At 40.7% G+C, this 22,967-nt stretch overlaps 1 protein-coding gene across 11 annotated transcripts in view; it reads left to right on the top strand.

Annotated features, from left to right (window-relative positions):
* Positions 1–22,967, top strand: part of ppp1r9a (protein phosphatase 1, regulatory subunit 9A) — a 139,395-nt gene that overhangs the window by 2,600 nt on the left and 113,828 nt on the right. For 8 of the 11 annotated variants that reach the window (XM_090209182.1, XM_090209181.1, XM_090209180.1 and 5 more), the window contains exons 1-2: positions 1,094–1,380; positions 3,945–5,530. In XM_090209182.1, the coding sequence (XP_090065308.1) occupies positions 4,094–5,530 (1,437 nt within the window). In that variant the 5' untranslated portion in view covers positions 1,094–1,380; positions 3,945–4,093. Of the gene's footprint in view, positions 1–1,093; positions 1,381–3,944; positions 5,531–22,967 lie in introns of those variants that run through there. The other 3 variants (XM_090209183.1, XM_036953408.2, XM_090209179.1) reach the window with 1 other exon arrangement.

The raw sequence follows: 22,967 nt of genomic DNA, 5'->3' as shown, positions 1-22,967 counted from the left end.
GTATCGCATAATATACCATAGTCTACTGTATATGAGGATTCCCAATCATTGGCCAGTCGAGGACAAAACAATATATTCAGTGGGGGAAACAATGTTGGTCAAGAATTTTGCTAAATGAGCACATGCCTTCACTCTCTGTCCTGGATTCTCATTTTCTAAACAGACAAGCATTTGATCCAGCTGATCGTCATGCCAATAAGACATCTATTTATTCCGCAATGAACTGTATTAAACCGGATCCTCTCTCCTTTCTTCATTGCATCCCCATTCTGAGCATGGCAAGCGAATAGGGTAGTGAAGCATATACTAGTAATACCACTAGTGTGTATTTTTTGTGAGAGTGAAGTGCATGATGTTGTTATTATTAAAATGGCGTCCCCACATTAGAAAAGGAATAATGAGAACCTTTCAGACAAAGCTCTCCATTCTTAATCACATGGCCCAGTCAGCCACATGCCGTAGGCTGGCTTTCTTGACCCGATACTTTTATTCAAAAGCAGCATTGTTTTCTTAGATTAATATTGTGTGTATTGTTACATTTGACCCCTTAGGTAGATAGTAGGCTAAGTAGGCTATGGGCATAATGGTCCTTAGATTAATGAATATAATATAGCAAAATAACTTTAAATGTTTTTCTCAGTTTAACACACACATCTGCATTATCTGTTATATCTACTGTACGTGATAGGCTAGCTTTGTCTCGCAACTAGCCATTTAAACTACCATTTATATTAAACATTTTGACTTTGACTTTTAATGTTACAGATGGAAGCCATTGACGACATAATCTGTGTGAATATCCAACACCAACATAACAACTGATGAAAACGTTTACAAATTGATATTTCTTCCCGCGTGGTCTGTGTTGTGCTGGAGCTCGATACAGTAATAAAGCCAGTAAAGTTATTTGTGGTGGTGTTTCTGCCAGACTGCAGTTTAGTGGAACCCCCTCCATGCATATTATTGGACCAAACCATTACTGCGATAAGGTTAAACACCTGTCACATGTGTATGCCATTAGCAAAACATAATATTTCCTAAATGTAAAGTATGTTTTCGATATACGTTGATTAAGATTTATAAGATGTGTTCACCTTAGAAAACACGCAGTTGCGCACCTCTCATTGAGATGGAATATTTAATAGCGTCGACTCACCCAATGTGCATGTCAGCATCACCCATTGCCTGCAATGGCGTTGTCTAGCGATGTGTAGATCACGGCTTGTAGTGTCTCGATAGGGCGACACAATACTGGACTAACGACGGGCTTGAATGGAAATGTCGTATTCGATGGGATTTATAACGAAAGCAGAGTATGCTATGTGAATTTTTACGAGACTATATTTAAGTTGTGGTCATTCATCACACGAAGCAATTAACGTAAGTCACTCTTGTTGTGCATTGTTGAAAGGGTAGCCTATGTGTGGTAAACAGTTAACTTCTGCATTTTCTAAATGATCAACAACACTATGCAGTAGCGTTTTCCTTGTACATGGGCTAGTGAAATTAAATAATTTATCAGAATATACAGTTCATATGGAGCTGTCAACCACCATGACCTGTGCGGGTGAGGCGCGTCTATCTGTTCGTTGGATGTAGGATAGAGCTCGAGCTGATACAATGTTACACGTTTCAGTTTTATCTTCTGCATCTCGTGGGACGTTGATGAAATGGCTTGGCGGATAGACTATATAGTCTACTGCTGCTTTACGAAAATGGCTATAGTACGTTGATCGTGTTTATCACAGTAGCAAATGGGTGCGTTCGCAGAATGTTGCAATTTGTAATTCGTTGACTGGAGTCCTGCTGAACTGGGTGCTACACAAACCACTGCTGGCGGCATCCGATATCTTTTCACTTTGTAACATTGTAACATGTATCTTTATTTATTTATTATTTTTTTACCTTTATTTAACCAGGCAAGTCAGTTAAGAACAAATTCTTATTTTCAATGACAGCCTAGGAACAGTGGGTTAACTGCCTGTTCAGGGGCAGAACGACAGATTTGTACCTTGTCAGCTCGGGGGTTTGAACTTGCAACCTTCCGGTTACTAGTCCAACGCTCTAACCACCTCTCTGCGGTTGTGTGTCGTGGTTTAATGTTCTCCATTTATATCTTAAATTGTAGCCTATGTGGGATTAGCAAATAAGCTATTTGAATCTCACAAACAGGGTAGTGGTATGATGAAAGTACAGTAATAGAATAGTAGTAACACATGAAAACACATTTGATAATGAAATTAAAATGAAATTTTCAAATTACATTAACAGTATGTTATGTAGCCTATACATACTTATGATTGTAAACAAATGGAATCCACAATATTATTTTTTAGCAATTGATTATATCACAGTTATTTGTGGTGTTTAAACAACTCCCCCTTGCATCCTTTCCCTAAAACCGTCTGGCCTGCCTGTGTGTTTATGAGCTGAACTGTCCTTCAGACCAGTTATTAATCGTGATGACCATGCAGAATGCTACGGGCCGGGGCAGTGGGTGTGGCAGTAAACTATACTGAATGAACATTTTGGTCCCATGAACTGAAATGAAAGATCCCAGAAAGGTTCCATACTCACGTAAAGCTTATTTCTCTCACATTTTTTCCACACATTTGTTTACATCCCTGTTAATGAGCATTTCTCCTTTGCCAAGATAATCCATCCACCTGACAGATGTGGCATGTCAAGAAGCTGATTAAACAGCATGATCATTACACAAGTGCACCTTGTGTTTGGGACAACGAAAGGCCACTCTAAAATGTGTAGTTTTGTCACACAACACAATACCACAGATGTCTCAAGTTTTGCGGGAGAGTGCAATTGGCATGCTGACTGAAGGAATATACACCAGATCAGATGCCAGAAAATGAAATGTTAATTTCTCTACCATAAGCCACCTCCAACGTCATTTTAGAGTATTTTGCATTACGTCCAACCAGCTTTATAACCGCAGGCCACGTATAACCACACCAGCCAAGGAACTCCAAATCCGGCTTCTTCACCTGCGAAATCGTCTGAGACCAGCCTACCAGACAGCTGATGAAATGGAGGAGTATTTCTGTCTGTAATAAAGCCCCTTTGTGGGGAAAAAAATATTCTGATTGGCTGGGCCTGGCTCCCAAGTGGGTGTGTCTAGGTGTGAGTGTGGTATATTGCCAATATACCATGGCTAAGGGGTGTTCTTATGCATGACACAACGCGGAGTGCCTGGATACAGGCCTTAGCCATGGTATATTGACCATATACCACACACCCCCGAGATGCCTTATTGCTGTTATAAACTTGAAACACCCGATTTATAACTGCAAGTGGCCCACATGATTTCCATTGCCCGTATTGATCAGTGCATGTTTTATCTTCTACGTGAGTAACTGTGTATTGATTAGATAAATGGATAAACACACTACTTTCTAAACAGATCCTTTTAGAGGGCAAATACCTTTTTACATTCAGTGCACGTCTTGTGCTAAGCGTTGTCTGTGATTACCTTGCACTTTCACTTCAGATTCATAGAAATGGTAATGTTCGTGACATTTTCGAAAGCTGAATTGCAATGGATCTCCCCATCATGCTGTAGTGTAAAACCTCACTATTTTTTTAATATATTTTTTTTATTAATGTTTCTGTAACTAGGCAAGTCAAATTCTTATTTACAATGACGACCTGCCAAAAGGCAAATAGCACAAACTATGGTACAACATTTTTTGGGCACACACAACAGCACAAAGGGCGAGAAGGTAGAGACAACAATACAACTGTCAGTAAGAGTGTCCATGATTGAGTCTTTGAATGAAGAGATGGAGATAAAACTGTCCAGTTTGACAGTTTTTTTCAGCAGGTCCCAGTTGCTAGCTGCAGCGAACTGAAAAGAGGAGCGACCTCTTGACAATGACAGGTTGCTTGGTATCTCTTGTATCTAACAGGCATCTCCTTATCTTTCCCAGGTGTCCATTGCCCCAAATGAAGTGTGAAATCAAATCACAGTGATAATCACACAGGCAGGGCACTCGCTGGACGCTACAGTAATATATGTGAGATGAAGGCCCAGCGATGCTGCTGAGATCCCCTCCGCCTCCTCGCCTCTGACGCCATTATGCTGAAGACGGAGGCCTCGGGGGAGAGGACCACTCTCCGGAGCGCCTCCCCTCACCGCAACGCCTATAGGACAGAGTTCCAGGCCCTGAAGAAGGCCTTCGACCAGCCGCCCCGGCAGGACAGCAAAGAGCCCCAGCTCAAGGACCCTGAGCGAGTCACCCAGCGTCGAGGACGACAGTATGGCGCACACGTCAGCCGCATCAAGGACATGTTCATGCAGATGCAGGGGACAGAGAGCACCGTCGCCGCCACCAGGCGGGAAGACCCATCGCCTCAGAAGATAACCAAGCCCACCAACTTCATCAACAAGGCGGACGGCTCGGTCATCAAGCTGACGCAGCACCCTACAGCAGACCGAACCAGTGCACGGTCAAAGGTCATAGAGACCAGGAGGCTGTTTGAGCAGCAGTCGCGCGACGCCTCCCAGTCACCCGTCTACTCCTACGGTCGGGAGAAGAGGGGTTCTTATGAGCACCTGGACGACTGGCGAGGGGCGCGCTCCAACAGGGGCAGCACAGACTCCTTGGACTCGCTGTGTTCCAGAACAGAAGCCCAGTCACCCACAGTGAGCCAGCTGAGCGCTGTGTTTGAGAATGTCGACCAACAGGGAGGGGGAGGAGGGGGCGAGGGTCCGTTCCGGCGAGGCTACCGAGGCCGGGCACTATACTCCCCTGACAATTCCCACCGGCACAGCGACGTCAGCGAAGACGACTCACGCCAGTCCCCAGTGCCTGGCGGAGGGTGCAGGATCCGCGTGGGGGGAAAATTCCCCATATCCTCGTCCTCAGAGGACCTCCTCAGCCCCAGCCCGCTATCAGAGGCAGTGGAGCTAAAACCCGTCCCGCAGCAGGAGGAGCCCCAGGAGAGAGAGGAGACAGCAGGGGAGTTAGAACAGAGGGACAGAGAGAGACATCCCGTAAGGGCCACCACCAACGGAGGCGAGGTGAACGGATCGTGTGATGAGAAACAGGCGGAGGAAACCGAAACCTTCAGAGAGACGGAGGGAGTCTGCATGGACTCAAGGCCCACGACTGACACCATTGTCGGGGACAAGACTTCTGAGGACACCCCGGATACCCCAGCCATCCCAGCCACCCCAGCCAAGGATGAAGCCCAAGAGGAGGCAGAGGCCCTTGGGGAGGAGGTGGAGATGGAGAAGGCTTCCTCCAGGCCCAGGGTTTCTCTAGAGGACCAGGCAGAAGTGCCCAATGAGGAATACAGTGGGAACGAAAGGGTAATTTTTAACACGGACGGGGACGCGTGCTACCAGGGCTGGGGGGAGAGCTGTACTGACCCTGACGATGACCTATATGGTGATGATGATGTCATCTATGACCCTGGGAATGATCTTACTGAGATCCCTGGTCTACCAGAAGAAGAGAAGGAGGATATCCCCCAGAAGAGGAAACTACGCTTCAGTACCAAACCCATGATGGTAAGTCCCTTGTCAACTGAACTTAACCAATAAGAAACGCTTGTTATGGTTTTACGTTGAAAAATATTTCACTAAGATGTACCCTGATGAATGCATCCCTAGTCTCCAGGTATGAGATGGTGTGGATTGGGTAACATTGTGAGGTGCTCATCCTACTGAGTCACGTTCAGTGAGAGATGAGGGGTGGCAGGTAGCCTAGCGGTTAAGAACGTTCAGCCAGTTACTGAAATGTTGTGGGTTTGAATCCCAAAGCCAACTAGGTGAAAAAAGCAGTTGATGCGCCCGCCCTTGAGCAAGGTACTTAACCCTCCTGTATGTAACTCTGGATAAGAGTGTAATTAAGAGGTGGCGAAATAGGCTAGCATTAGTATTACTACGGTAGTTAGTGTGGGGTTGAATATACAGCACTCCATTTGTCCTGGCGACCATAATCATCTGCCCATAAGGGCATCTATCTTAAAATATTACGTTTCTGAGAATATCAAAGAGTACAATTCCTGGGCAGATATTATATTAAGGAATAAAGCATGTATGTATGTTTTTGGAATGTTTGCGTTACATTTATCAATAGCAGGTGAGATGAATTCAGCCGATTATTCATAATATCTAAAACGCTTTATGTTGTTACAGTTCTGTTTTCAAAGGATTACCTCCTGTTTATAATTGGTGCGTCTCGAATCAAACTTGCTACAGTTACTTTATTTGCTCTTGGGGATCTGCTGACTCTGCGGTAAACAATGACTTCCTTGCATGTGTTATTGCAACTGATATGAACATAAACAATGATTAATAGCTTGTGCTAGTGCGTGTGCATGCGTGTCTATGTGTGTTTGAAGGGAGTGTGTGTGGAATTAGAGCTAACACAAACACTCCACAGGTTGGGTTCGATCCCATTAACATGCTGTAACAGAGCAGAACAATTACTCCAGTTCTTACACAGGACATGTTGGATTGCTAGAGCAGCCAACACACGCACGCACGCACGCACGCACGCACGCACGCACGCATGCACACACACATACATACATATATGCTGAAAATTTACACACACACATATACACCTACACACGTGCTGTGGCTTTTCTATTATAGAACAGGATAGGGTCAGTAAAGGTTAACTTTTCCATGTGAAGTATATCATATTCTTAGAATTCCAGAATCAGATCAGATCCCTATGCTACGCTCAATTTGAATTCTCAGATAAGCCAGCTAATTAAAAGCCTGATATATAGGTCTGCCAGCCGTGCTACCCAATGCCATTTTGCAATGTATTATAATAATGCAAACAAACTATAACCAGCCATCACAATATGAAACATTTACTGAATATTGTGTTAAAAGTCCAAACGTTTGGTCCCACCTCTTCTATTAATATATTCTATAGAATAGCAGGGCTTCCTAGCAATTAAGAGGTTATTGTCCCAAGACAGCTTTTATGAACTCAGAATGCTCTCCTGTCCCTTTTTAGGTTGGGTTATCTGTAGGTGTGTGTGAGCGTACAGTTGAAATGGGTTATCTGTAGGTGTGTGTGAGCGTACAGTTGAAATGCTTAGCAGCTCCAGGCAGCTGTTTTCCCACAGAAGGTCTTGGCTGTTTGCAGTGTTTTTCCCCCTTCTCTCGCTCCTCTGGGCACATTGTGAACAAACAGCGTTCTGTCTTTTGTTCCAACTTGTGAAAGAGACGGAGATATTTGTCCCTGAGCTTGGGTCTTCACTGGGGCTGACCCCACACGAGACCGGCTTGACCCTTGAACAACATTGAAAAGAAAACATGTAGTCAGTTAGTCTTGCTTAACGTTTTTTTTGTAATATGTCTTAGTGCCTCTCAAAGCGGATAAATCTATTTTGACATCCCGGCTTCTGAATCTAATAATCTATCTTATTGGAGGCTGCTGCCTGCATGTGGAAAGCGGGTACATAAGCTTGTGGCAACTGGCGATATAAACACACTTTGTTTATTAGTTTCTGCATTGATGCACACAGATGCCTGTTAGATCAGTTTATGCCGGTATACTGCTCTATACAAACAGAATGCTTGATTAACTAGATTTTTATTGTATATATTTAGGCACCAGATGAGATGTTTTCCTCTCACTACTTACAGTATGATCTCCATACACACACTCATCTGTAAGAGAGTGTCCCGGTGTGGAGGGACTCTACTGGGCTGGTCTGAGACAGAGGCAGCCGCTTTTCCTGGAGGGTCTGAGTCTGACACATACCGATGTAGGATCTTCATTTTGTCACCCTGTTACAGGAGAACTTTCCTGCAATGGAGGACATTTTAAATTTGTAGTGTATTTGAGGTTTAAAAAAGCTTCTGAAGTTTGTAATTTCCACTTTGATGTTTCAGACCTGATTTTCCTTGATGAAAAATTTATAGAAAAGTCAATTAATTATAATCCAAATAATATTTTACATTTCCTGTTGCAAACTGGCTCAAATTAAGATCCTACATATGTATGGCCACACCCACATCCATGCTGGTTGGCTACAGGTACATGCTGCTTTCTGCAGTACACTGACTGCTCTCTACAGCAGCTATCTAGTTCTGAAGTCACAGATCATATCATATAGGAATGGTGACTCCAGAACATAATAAATGGGATGCTTTAGGATACTCTTAATCTTTTCTGGGGAATAGCAGAAAACATACGCAGAGATCTACAGTACATTATCTACTGTACAGTATCTACAGTATATACTGCATCTACTGTACAATATCTACAGTATCTACAGTACAGTGCCTACAGTACAATATCTACAGTATCTACAGTACAGTGCCTACAGTACAGTATCTACAGTATCTACAATACCGTATCTACAGTACAGTATCTACAGTATCTACTGTGCCATATATACAGTGTCTACAGTACAGTATTTACAGTACAGTATCTACAGTGTCTACATTAGCTACAGTATCTACAGTATCTACAGTGTCTACAGTACAGTATCTACAGTATCTACAGTATCTACAGTACAGTATCTACAGTACATTATCTAAAGTATCTAGAGTACAGTATCTACAGTACAGTATCAACAGTATCTACAGTGCCATATCTACAGTGTCTACAGTACAGTATTTACAGTACAGTATCTACAGTGTCTACAGTATCTACAGTACAGTATCTACAGTGTCTACAGTACAGTATCTACAGTACATTATCTACAGTACAGTGTCTACAGTACAGTGCCTACAGTTTCTACAGTATAGTATCTACAGTACAGTATCTACAGTACAGTATCTACAGTACAGTGTCTACAGTTTCTACAGTACAGTATCTACAGTATCTACAGTACAGTATCTACAGTATCTACAGTACCGTATCTACAGTATCTACAGTACAGTATCTACAGTACAGTATCTACAGTGTCTACAGTACAGTATCTTCAGTACAGTGTCTACAGTACAGTGCCTACAGTATCTACAGTATATGATCTACAGTACAGTATCTACAGTGTATACAGTGTCTACAGTACAGTATCTACAATACAGTGTCTACAGTACAGTATCTACAGTATCTACAGTACCGTATCTACAGTACAGTATCTACAGTATCTACTGTGCCATATATACAGTGTCTACAGTACAGTATTTACAGTACAGTATCTACAGTGTCTACATTAGCTACAGTATCTACAGTATATACAGTGTCTACAGTACAATATCTACAGTATCTACAGTATCTACAGTACAGTATCTACAGTACATTATCTAAAGTATCTAGAGTACAGTATCTACAGTACAGTATCAACAGTATCTACAGTGCCATATCTACAGTGTCTACAGTACAGTATTTACAGTATATGATCTACAGTACAGTATCTACAGTGTATACAGTGTCTACAGTACAGTATCTACAATACAGTGTCTACAGTACAGTATCTACAGTATCTACAGTACCGTATCTACAATACAGTATCTACAGTATCTACTGTGCCATATATACAGTGTCTACAGTACAGTATTTACAGTACAGTATCTACAGTGTCTACATTAGCTACAGTATCTACAGTATATACAGTGTCTACAGTACAATATCTACAGTATCTACAGTATCTACAGTACAGTATCTACAGTACATTATCTAAAGTATCTAGAGTACAGTATCTACAGTACAGTATCAACAGTATCTACAGTGCCATATCTACAGTGTCTACAGTACAGTATTTACAGTACAGTATCTACAGTGTCTACAGTATCTACAGTACAGTATCTACAGTGTCTACAGTACAGTATCTACAGTACAGTATCTACAGTACAGTATCTACAGAATCTACAGTACAGTATCTACAGTTTCTACAGTACAGTATCTACAGTATCTACAGTACAGTATCTACAGTATAGTATCTACAGTGTCTACAGTACAGTATATTCAGTACAGTGTCTACAGTACAGTGCCTACAGTATCTACAGTATAGTATCTACAGTACAGTATCTACAGTATCTACAGTGTCTACAGTACAGTATCTACAGTACAGTGTCTACAGTACAGTATCTACAGTACAGTGCCTACAGTATCTACAGTATAGTATCTACAGTACAGTATCTACAGTATCTACAGTGTCTACAGTACAGTATCTACAGTACAGTATCTACAGTAAAGTATCTACAGAATCTACAGTACAGTATCTACAGTACAGTATCTACAGTATCTACAGTACAGTATCTACAGTATCTACAGTACAGTATCTACAGTACAGTGTCTACAGTACAGTATCTACAGTACAGTGCCTACAGTATCTACAGTATAGTATCTACAGTACAGTTTCTACAGTATCTTCAGTGTCTACAGTACAGTGTCTACAGTACAGTATCTACAGTACAGTGCCTACAGTATCTACAGTACAGTGACTACAGCACAGTATCTACAGTATCTACAGTACCGTATCTACAGTACAGTATCTACATTATCTACAGTACAGTATCTACAGTATCTACAGTACGGTATCTACAGTGTCTACAGTACAGTATCTACAGTATCTACAATTCCGTATCTACAGTACAGTATCTACAGTATCTACAGTACAGTATCTACAGTATCTACAGTGCCATATATACAGTGTCTACAGTACAGTATTTACAGTACAGTATCTACAGTGTCTACAGTAGCTACAATAGCTACAGTATCTACAGTGTCTACAGTACAGTATCTACCGTATCTACAGTATCTACATTACAGTATCTACAGTACATTATCTACAGTATCTAGAGTACAGTATCTACAGTACAGTATCTACAGTATCTACAGTGCCATATCTACAGTGTCTACAGTACAGTATTTACAGTACAGTATCTACAGTGTCTACAGTAGCTACAGTATCTACAGTGTCTTCAGTACAGTATCTACAGTATCTACAGTACAGTATCTACAGTGTCTACAGTGTCTACAGTATCTACAGTATCTACAGTACAGTATCTACAGTGTCTACAGTACAGTATCTACAGTACAGTATCTACAGTACAGTATCTACAGTACAGTATCTACAGTGTCTACAGTACAGTATCTACAGTACAGTGTCTACAGTATCTACAGTGTCTACAGTACAGTATCTACAGTACAGTGTCTACAGTACAGTATCTACAGTATCTGCAGTACCGTATCTACAGTACAGTATCTACAGTATCTACAGTACCGTATCTACAGTATCTACAGTACAGTATCTACAGTACAGTATCTACAGTATAGTAGTACAGTTTCTACAGTACAGTATCTACAGTGTCTACAGTACAGTATCTATAGTATCAACTGTACTGTATCTACAGTATCTATAGTGTCTACGGTACAGTATCTACAGTACAGTATCTACGGTGTCTACAGTATCTACAGTATCTACAGTATCTACAGTACAGTATCTACAGTGTCTACAGTACAGTATCTACAGTATCTACAGTACAGTGCCTACAGTACAATATCTACAGTACAGTATCTACAGTACAGTATCTACAGTGCAGTATCTACAGTATCTACAGTGTCTACAGTATCTACAGTGCAGTATCTACAGTATATACAGTGTCTACAGTATCTACAGTGCACTATCTGCAGTATCTACAGTGTCTACAGTATCTACAGTATCTACAGTATCTACAGTACAGTATCTACAGTGTCTACAGTGTCTACAGTACAGTGCCTACAGTACAGTATCTACAGTACAGTATCTACAGTGCAGTATCTACAGTATCGACAGTGTCTACAGTATCTACAGTGCAGTATCTACAGTATCTACAGTGTCTACAGTACAGTATCTACAGTGTCTACAGTACAGTGCCTACAGTACAGTATCTACAGTACAGTATCTACAGTGCAGTATCTACAGTATCTACAGTGTCTACAGTATCTACAGTGCAGTATCTACAGTATATACAGTGTCTACAGTATCTACAGTGCAGTATCTACAGTATCTACAGTGTCTACAGTACAGTGTCTACAGTACAGTATCTACAGTGTCTACAGTTTAGTATCTACAGTATCTACAGTACAGTATCTACAGTATCAGTGTCTACAGTATCTACAGTATCTACAGTACAGTATCTACAGTGTCTACAGTACAGTATCTACAGTATATTCAGTGTCTACAGTACAGTATCTACAGTATCAACTGTACAGTATCTATAGTGTCTACAGTACAGTATCTACGGTGTCTACAGTATCTACAGTACAGTATCTACAGTGTATACAGTATCTACAGTACAGTATCTACAGTACAGTATCTACAGTACAGTATCTACAGTATCTACAGTACAGTGTCTACAGTGTCTACAGTATCTACAGTATCTACAGTACAGTATCTACAGTGTCTACAGTACAGTATCTACAGTACAGTATCTACAGTACAGTATCTACAGTACAGTATCTACAGTGTCTACAGTACAGTATCTACAGTACAGTGTCTACAGTATCTACAGTGTCTACAGTACAGTATCTACAGTACAGTGTCTACAGTACAGTATCTGCAGTACCGTATCTACAGTACAGTATCTACAGTATCTACAGTACCGTATCTACAGTATCTACAGTACAGTATCTACAGTACAGTATCTACAGTATAGTAGTACAGTTTCTACAGTACAGTATCTACAGTGTCTACAGTACAGTATCTATAGTATCAACTGTACTGTATCTACAGTATCTATAGTGTCTACGGTACAGTATCTACAGTACAGTATCTACGGTGTCTACAGTATCTACAGTATCTACAGTATCTACAGTACAGTATCTACAGTGTCTACAGTACAGTATCTACAGTATCTACAGTACAGTGCCTACAGTACAATATCTACAGTACAGTATCTACAGTACAGTATCTACAGTGCAGTATCTACAGTATCTACAGTGTCTACAGTATCTACAGTGCAGTATCTACAGTATATACAGTGTCTACAGTATCTACAGTGCACTATCTGCAGTATCTACAGTGTCTACAGTATCTACAGTATCTACAGTATCTACAGTACAGTATCTACAGTGTCTACAGTGTCTACAGTACAGTGCCTACAGTACAGTATCTACAGTACAGTATCTACAGTGCAGTATCTACAGTATCGACAGTGTCTACAGTATCTACAGTGCAGTATCTACAGTATCTACAGTGTCTACAGTACAGTATCTACAGTGTCTACAGTACAGTGCCTACAGTACAGTATCTACAGTACAGTATCTACAGTGCAGTATCTACAGTATCTACAGTGTCTACAGTATCTACAGTGCAGTATCTACAGTATATACAGTGTCTACAGTATCTACAGTGCAGTATCTACAGTATCTACAGTGTCTACAGTACAGTGTCTACAGTACAGTATCTACAGTGTCTACAGTTTAGTATCTACAGTATCTACAGTACAGTATCTACAGTATCAGTGTCTACAGTATCTACAGTATCTACAGTACAGTATCTACAGTGTCTACAGTACAGTATCTACAGTATATTCAGTGTCTACAGTACAGTATCTACAGTATCAACTGTACAGTATCTATAGTGTCTACAGTACAGTATCTACGGTGTCTACAGTATCTACAGTACAGTATCTACAGTGTATACAGTATCTACAGTACAGTATCTACAGTACAGTATCTACAGTACAGTATCTACAGTATCTACAGTACAGTGTCTACAGTACAGTGCCTACAGTATCTACAGTATAGTATCTACAGTACAGTATCTACAGTATCTACAGTGTCTACAGTACAGTATCTACAATACAGTATCTACAGTACAGTATCTACAGTATCTACAGTACCGTATCTACAGTACAGTATCTACAGTATCTACAGTACCGTATCTACAGTATCTACAGTACAGTATCTACAGTATAGTATCTACAGTACAGTATCTACAGTATGTACAGTGTCTACAGTACAGTGTCTACAGTACAGTATCTACAGTATCTACAGTACCGTATCTACAGTATCTACAGTACAGTATCTACAGTACAGTGTCTACAGTATCTACAGTACCGTATCTACAGTACAGTATCTACAGTATCTAGAGTACAGTATCTACAGTGTATACAGTACAGTATCTACAGTACAGTGTCTACAGTACAGTATCTACATTATCTACAGTATCTACAGTACAGTATCTACAGTATCTACAGTGCCATATCTACAGTGTCTACAGTACAGTATTTACAGTACAGTATCTACAGTGTCTACAGTAGCTACAGTATCTACAGTATCTACAGTGTATACAGTACAGTATCTACAGTATCTACAGTATCTACATTACAGTATCTACAGTACAGTATCTACAGTATCTACAGTGCCATATCTACAGTGTCTACAGTACAGTATTTACAGTACAGTATCTACAGCGTCTACAGTAGCTACAGTATCTACAGTAGCTACAGTATCTACAGTGTCTTCAGTACAGTATCTACAGTATCTACAACAGTATCTACAGTGTCTACAGTGTCTACAGTATTTCAGTACAGTATCTACAGTATAGTATCTACAGTGTCTACAGTATAGTATCTACAGTACAGTATCTACAGTATCTACAGTGTCTACAGTACAGTATCTACAGTACAGTATCTACAGTATCTACAGTACCGTATCTACAGTATCTACAGTACAGTATCTACAGTACAGTGTCTACAGTATCTACAGTACTGTATCTACAGTACAGTATCTACAGTATCTAGAGTACAGTATCTACAGTGTCTACAGTACAGTATCTACAGTACAGTGTCTACAGTACAGTATCTACCGTATCTACAGTATCTACAGTACAGTATCTACAGTATATACAGTACAGTATCTACAGCGCCATATCTACGGTGTCTACAGTACAGTATTTACAGTACAGTATCTACAGCGTCTACAGTAGCTACAGTGTCTACGGTAGCTACAGTATCTACAGTGTCTTCAGTACAGTATCTACAGTATCTACAGTAGCTACAATATCTACAGTACATTATCTACAGTATCTACAGTACAGTATCTACAGTATCTACAGTATTTACAGTATCTACAGTGCAGTATCTACAGTATCTACAGTGTCTACAGTATCTACAGTGCAGTATCTACAGTATATACAGTGTCTACAGTATCTACAGTGCAGTATCTACAGTATCTACAGTGTCTACAGTACAGTGTCTACAGTACAGTATCTACAGTGTCTACAGTTTAGTATCTACAGTATCTACAGTACAGTATCTACAGTATCAGTGTCTACAGTATCTACAGTATCTACAGTACAGTATCTACAGTGTCTACAGTACAGTATCTACAGTATATTCAGTGTCTACAGTACAGTATCTACAGTATCAACTGTACAGTATCTATAGTGTCTACAGTACAGTATCTACGGTGTCTACAGTATCTACAGTACAGTATCTACAGTGTATACAGTATCTACAGTACAGTATCTACAGTACAGTATCTACAGTATCTACAGTACAGTGTCTACAGTACAGTGCCTACAGTATCTACAGTATAGTATCTACAGTACAGTATCTACAGTATCTACAGTGTCTACAGTACAGTATCTACAATACAGTATCTACAGTACAGTATCTACAGTATCTACAGTACCGTATCTACAGTACAGTATCTACAGTATCTACAGTACCGTATCTACAGTATCTACAGTACAGTATCTACAGTATAGTATCTACAGTACAGTATCTACAGTATCTACAGTGTCTACAGTACAGTGTCTACAGTACAGTATCTACAGTATCTACAGTACCGTATCTACAGTATCTACAGTACAGTATCTACAGTACAGTGTCTACAGTATCTACAGTACCGTATCTACAGTACAGTATCTACAGTATCTAGAGTACAGTATCTACAGTGTCTACAGTACAGTATCTACAGTACAGTGTCTACAGTACAGTATCTACATTATCTACAGTATCTACAGTACAGTATCTACAGTATATACAGTACAGTATCTACAGTATTTACAGTGCCATATCTACAGTGTCTACAGTACAGTATTTACAGTACAGTATCTACAGTGTCTACAGTAGCTACAGTATCTACAGTATCTACAGTGTATACAGTACAGTATCTACAGTATCTACAGTATCTACATTACAGTATCTACAGTACAGTATCTACAGTATCTACAGTGCCATATCTACAGTGTCTACAGTACAGTATTTACAGTACAGTATCTACAGCGTCTACAGTAGCTACAGTATCTACAGTAGCTACAGTATCTACAGTGTCTTCAGTACAGTATCTACAGTATCTACAACAGTATCTACAGTGTCTACAGTGTCTACAGTATCTTCAGTACAGTATCTACAGTATAGTATCTACAGTGTCTACAGTATAGTATCTACAGTACAGTATCTACAGTATCTACAGTGTCTACAGTACAGTATCTACAGTACAGTATCTACAGTATCTACAGTACCGTATCTACAGTATCTACAGTACAGTATCTACAGTACAGTGTCTACAGTATCTACAGTACTGTATCTACAGTACAGTATCTACAGTATCTAGAGTACAGTATCTACAGTGTCTACAGTACAGTATCTACAGTACAGTGTCTACAGTACAGTATCTACCGTATCTACAGTATCTACAGTACAGTATCTACAGTATATACAGTACAGTATCTACAGTATCTACAGTGCCATATCTACGGTGTCTACAGTACAGTATTTACAGTACAGTATCTACAGCGTCTACAGTAGCTACAGTGTCTACGGTAGCTACAGTATCTACAGTGTCTTCAGTACAGTATCTACAGTATCTACAGTACAGTGTCTACAGTACAGTATCTACAGTATCTACAGTACCGTATCTACAGTATCTACAGTACAGTATCTACAGTACAGTGTCTACAGCACATATGTCAGAGTCAAGGCCCGCGGGCCACATCCGGCCCGCAAGAAGGTTTTTTACGGCCCCTGGGATGATCTTGATTTATTATTAGAACCGGCCCGCAGCAAGCCGGCAGCCCGCAGATCTTTTACACGCACCAATACTACATTTCCCACAATGCAAAGGTGACGCACCGAGCAGTAGGCTGCTTCATTTCAATATTTATTGGCACAGCAGTCGTCAGCATCACAGTAAAATTAACTTTCAGATACCCATCAAAAATGGCAAAACGGAAGGTGGATACTGAGAACCGGGGGTTTCAAACAAGGTGGGAGTCGGAGTATATGTTCACGAAGGTAGCTGGAAAACCTGTGTGTCTTCTGTGTGGAGAAAGTGTGGCGGTACTGAAAGAGTATAATCTGAGACGACATTATGAAACGAAACACGCGGACAAAAACAAGAATATGGACATGGAACAAAGGCTACAAAAGGCCAGTTTTATTTTGGCAGAAGAGATCGCTAAATCAGCCCGGCCATTTACGGAGGGGGATTTCATCAAAAACTGCATGATTAAAGTTTGTGACGAAGTTTGCCCAGAAAAAAGGCAACTCTTTTTAAATGTGAGTCTGAGCAGAAACACCATTGCCGAGAGAGTAGACCAGTTGTCCATCAATCTAAAAGAGCAGCTTGTGAAAAAGGGAAAAGATTTTATTGCATATTCCTTGGCTGTGGATGAGAGCACCGACATTTCTGACATTGCCCAGTTGTCAATTTTCATCCGCGGAGTGGACTCCAACCTAAGCGTGACAGAGGAGTTTTTGGCTTTACGTCCTATGCATGGCACAACTACGGGGCATGATTTGTATGAAGAGGTGTCAAGATGTGTAAATGAGATGGAGCTGCCTTGGGAAAAACTCGTGGGTTTGACAACCGACGGAGCACCTGCGATGTGTGGACACAGGAGCGGACTGGTGGCGAAGATACGGGAAAAGATGCAAGAGGAAAACGCGACAGGTGAGCTGACAGCTTATCATTGTATCATACACCAGGAAGCGTTGTGCGGTAAAGCCTTGAAAATGGAGCATGTAATGAGCATCATCACGCGCACAGTTAACTTTATCAGAGCCAAAGGTTTGAATCACCGCCAGTTCAAGGCATTTCTGACGGAGTTAGAAACGGAGCATGGTGATTTGCCTTATCACACAGAGGTGCGATGGCTAAGCCAGGGAAAGGTGCTTCAAAGATGTTTCGAGCTTCGTGAGGAGATTTGTCTGTTCTTGGACAGCAAAGGGAAAGACACAACACAACTCCGAGACGAAATGTTTCTGTGTGAAATGGCTTTTCTGTGTGACATTACGAGTCATCTGAATGCAATAAACTTGCAGCTGCAGGGTCGGGATCGTGTCATCTCTGATATGTACAGTACAGTGAAGGCATTTAAAACCAAACTGACTCTGTGGGAGACGCAGATGCGGAAAGAAAATTTGAGCCACTTTCCCAGCTGCCAGACCATGAAAGAGAAGCTCTCTACCAGTGCGTTCCCGAGCACACAGTTGGCTGATAAAATAGGTATGCTTGCCGCTGACTTTCGACGCTGATTTGCTGACTTTGAAGCACAAAAAAGCAGGTTGGAACTGCTCGGTAACCCATTTGCTGTTGACGTGGAAAGCTCACCACCAAACCTCCAAATGGAGTTGATTGACCTCCAATGCAATGATGCACTGAGGGCAAAATATGCGGCAGTGGGTGCTGCGGAGTTCGCCCGTTTCCTCCCCGGCACAATGCCCCAGCTGCGCATCCAGGCTGCTCAAACGTTGTCTATGTTTGGCAGCACATACCTGTGTGAACAACTGTTTTCTTTGATGAACCTGAACAAAACATCACACAGAAGTCGACTTACTGCTGAACACCTCCACTCAATTCTGAGGATTTCTTCAGCTCAGAGCCTTACCCCGAACATTGATGAACTTGTGGAAAAGATGGGACACCACCAAGTATCACCCTCAACCTCAAACAAGTGAACATTACTGTGCAATCACATATTTAGAGTTTTTACTCAGTTCAAGTTTAAAAGTTAAAATTTAATATTTGTTTTCACTGCATGTTACTTCTCCTTAAACAAAGTGTTGTTTTTGATTAATAGATTTTTGCACTTTATTTTTTTGTATTTCAATCCAATTATATTTTAAAAATATTTCAGTTGAGTGGATGATAGAAAATTGCTATTATTGTTTTTTCTTTGAAGTAAATTTAGCCCACTTTTGCTAAAATAGAAAATATAGTCTACTGATGGTGCCTTGAATACCGGTTTCTTTCATTTAATGTTCATGTTATGGGGATATTTATATAAAGGAAATTTGTCTTTTGTGTCTGTTGAAAATTAAAGATTACTGACAGAGCCATAAGAAAATATTGCTTTATTTATCTGATCATATTGTAATATATTTGTTAGGTTTTCAGTAGGTTCAATTAGGTTCACTAGACTATATGCGTCATTTAAAAATTTTTCAATGAACATTCGAACAGTCCGGCCCTCGTCTTGTAGCTGATTTTTTTATTTGGCCCTCCGTCCATTTGACTTTGACACCCCTGGTCTACAGTATCTACAGTACCGTATCTACAGTACAGTATCTACAGTATCTAGAGTACAGTATCTACAGTGTCTACAGTACAGTATCTACAGTACAGTGTCTACAGTACAGTATCTACCGTATCTACAGTATCTACAGTACAGTATCTACAGTATATACAGTACATTATCTACAGTATCTACAGTGCCATATCTACGGTGTCTACAGTACAGTATTTACAGTACAGTATCTACAGCGTCTACAGTAGCTACAGTGTCTACGGTAGCTACAGTATCTACAGTGTCTTCAGTACAGTATCTACAGTATCTACAGTACAGTATCTACAGTGTCTACAGTGTCTACAGTATCTTCAGTACAGTATCTACAGTATAGTATCTACAGCGTCTACAGTACAATATCTACAGTGTCTACGGTGTCTACAGTACAGTATCTACAGTATCTACAGTGTCTACAGTACAATATATACAGTACAGTATCTACAGTATCTACAGTACAGTATCTACAGTATCTACAGTACAGTAGCTACAATATCTACAGTACATTATCTACAGTATCTACAGTACAGTATCTACAGTATCTACAGTATTTACAGTATCTACAGTACAGTATCTACAGTATCTACAGTTGTCACGGTTTTCTTCCTCCTCTTCCTCTGAAGAGGTGAAACAGGGATCAGACCAATACGCAGCGTGGTAAGTGTCCATGGTTTTAATAGGAAGACTCAAACATGAACAAACTACAAAACAATAAACGTGAAAACCGTAACAGTCCTAACTGGTGCATAAAACACAAAGACAGGAAACAATCACCCACAAAATACCCAAAGAATATGGCTGCCTAAATATGGTTCCCAATCAGAGACAACGATAAACACCTGCCTCTGACTGAGAACCACTCTAGGCAACCATAGACTTACCTAGACACCTAAACTGATCACAACCCCATAAATCTACAAAAAAAACCTAGACAAGACAAAACACATAAATCACCCATATCACACCCTGGCCTAACCAAAATAATAAAGAAAACAAAGATAACTAAGACCAGGGCGTGACAACAGTACAGTATCTACAGTACAGTATCTACAGTATCTACAGTACAGTATCTACAGTATAGTATCTACAGTACAGTGTCTATATTACAGTGTGCCTTTGCAGCAAGGGTTTTTCAACGTTATCCTTAGCAACTGTCTATTCTGATTTAAAGTTCCTTTACTCTTGTTCATGATACTGGTTATCCAAACAGGAACTCTCTCTTCCCCTCCACTCCTCCTTATTGTCCTTAGTAAATTCTGGCCCTTGTGATAGCTTCCTTGCCTGAGACCAAGAGACTTATGTTAGTTCCCCAAGCTATTGCAGAGGCTTTAGCTCGGTGGGTTACCACCGTCTTGTGCTGTGTAAGAGAGCCCGGTGTAAACCCGGTCGATCATACTCACTCTTGTGCAGGACACTGGGGATGGAGACTGAAGATCTCCCTCCATACCTTCATAGTCCCTTTCTTTCTCTGATTCCTTCCCTGTAACTGTAACTTCTTTCTCCGATTCCTTCCCTGTAACTGTAACTTCTTTCTCCGATTCCTTCCCTGTAACTGTAACTTCTTTCTCTGATTCCTTCCCTGTAACTGTAACTTCTTTCTCCGATTCCTTCCCTGTAACTGTAACTTCTTTCTCTGATTCCTTCCCTGTAACTGTAACTTCTTTCTCTGATTCCTTCCCTGTAACTGTAACTTCTTTCTCTGATTCCTTCCCTATAACTGTAACTTCTTTCTCTGATTCCTTCCCTGTAACTGTAACTTCTTTCTCCGATTCCTTCCCTGTAACTGTCCCCCCGTTTCCTCCTCCTCGTCCTCCCCACTTCTACTTGAATGGCGTTTAAAGCAGCTGTAATGAAACGTTTGCGTCTACTGTTGAAAAGTCGTTTTCGCCTCAGCTCTGACATCTTGATTTCCTAATGGAATGAAGCACATGTGAAGGACTGACTGGTAGGCAGTGAGACGTTAGTGAATGAACATTGAAGTGATAATTGCACCCTCTCTGTGCTGCACTCTGTCATTACATCAAAGAGGCTAGCGTTTTGTCCGTTAGTGTTTTTTGCTCATCGTTTAGGCTACTGTAATCAATCCCAGAAGAACCAAAGCCATATTAAATCAATGTGTAGAGGAGGAGGCCTATTCTAAGTGAGAGGGGATGAATGAATTGCACAGTCAGCGTTACGACAGTTTGATGTTTTACTCTGCCTTTGTTTTCATTTGACTCGGGACCACACATAGGTAAAATGTTGCTTTGGATAAAAGTGTCTCCTCTAATGGAATATATATAATATTATATAAGGTTGGGATTGTCTAGCTGTGGTCCAGGGCGTTAGTGCAAGTTCCTCTACAAACGTAGAGGCAACTCGTTGTGGTCATCGCACGATAGGACCAGAGCTAGGAATGTCTGGTTGGTCAAGACAGTCAATCTGTCTCTGTTGGCTTTACAGCCTGGAGGGGGAGGTGATTAAAGTGGTATTGTATTACATTAATGTTGTATTGAATTATATTATAAATCGGAATTTGAGTTTAGCTCCCCATATTGGAGAATAGAGTTCACCAGTTTAGTCATTTTGCGTCCCAAATGGTATCTTATTCCCTATGTAGTGCACTACTTTTGACCAGAGCACTATGGCTCAGAAATAAAAGAAGTGCACTAAATAGGGAATAGGGTTGCATTTGGGATGCACAAGGTATTTTAGCTAGGCCTGATATGACCTCTTCACAGATTATCCCCCAGGCATAGAGGTAGTCTGTGCAAAGCATCATCCACCTGTACTGCAGTATGTACCACACCAAACACTATTACTGCAGTATGTACCACACCAAACACTGTTACTGCAGTATGTACCACACCAAACACTGTTACTGCAGTATGTACCTCACCAAACACTATTATTGCAGTATGTACCTCCCAAACACGATTACTGCAGTATGTACCACACCAAACACTATTACTGCAGTATGTACCACACCAAACACTGTTACTGCAGTATGTACCACACCAAACACTGTTACTGCAGTATGTACCTCACCAAACACTATTACTGCAGTATGTACCTCCCAAACACTATTACTGCAGTATGTACCACACCAAACACTATTACTGCAGTATGTACCTCACCAAACACTATTACTGCAGTATGTACCTCACCAAACACTATTACTGCAGTATGTACCACACCAAACACTATTACTGCAGTATGTACCGCACCAAACACTATTACTGCGGTATGTACCACACCAAACACTATTACTGCAGTATGTACCGCGCCAAACACTATTACTGCAGTATGTACCTCACCAAACACTATTACTGCAGTATGTACCTCCCAAACACTATTACTGCAGTATATACCACAACAAACACTATTATTGCAGTATGTACCACATCAAACACTATTACTGCAGTGTTTTCACCTCAGAGTAACAATTTAGCAGTGGTGTGAAGTACTTAAGTACAAATACTTTAAAGTACTACTTAAGTCGTTTTGGGGGTATCTGTACTTTACTTTGCTATTTATATTTTTGACAA

Source organism: Oncorhynchus mykiss, chromosome 18 (assembly GCF_057628025.1).
Source record: "Oncorhynchus mykiss isolate SJ-2025 chromosome 18, ASM5762802v1, whole genome shotgun sequence".
Classification (NCBI taxonomy): Eukaryota; Metazoa; Chordata; class Actinopteri; order Salmoniformes; family Salmonidae; genus Oncorhynchus; species Oncorhynchus mykiss.
The sequence above is the reverse complement of the archived record's forward strand: the minus strand, read 5'-3'. Positions and strand labels throughout refer to the sequence as shown.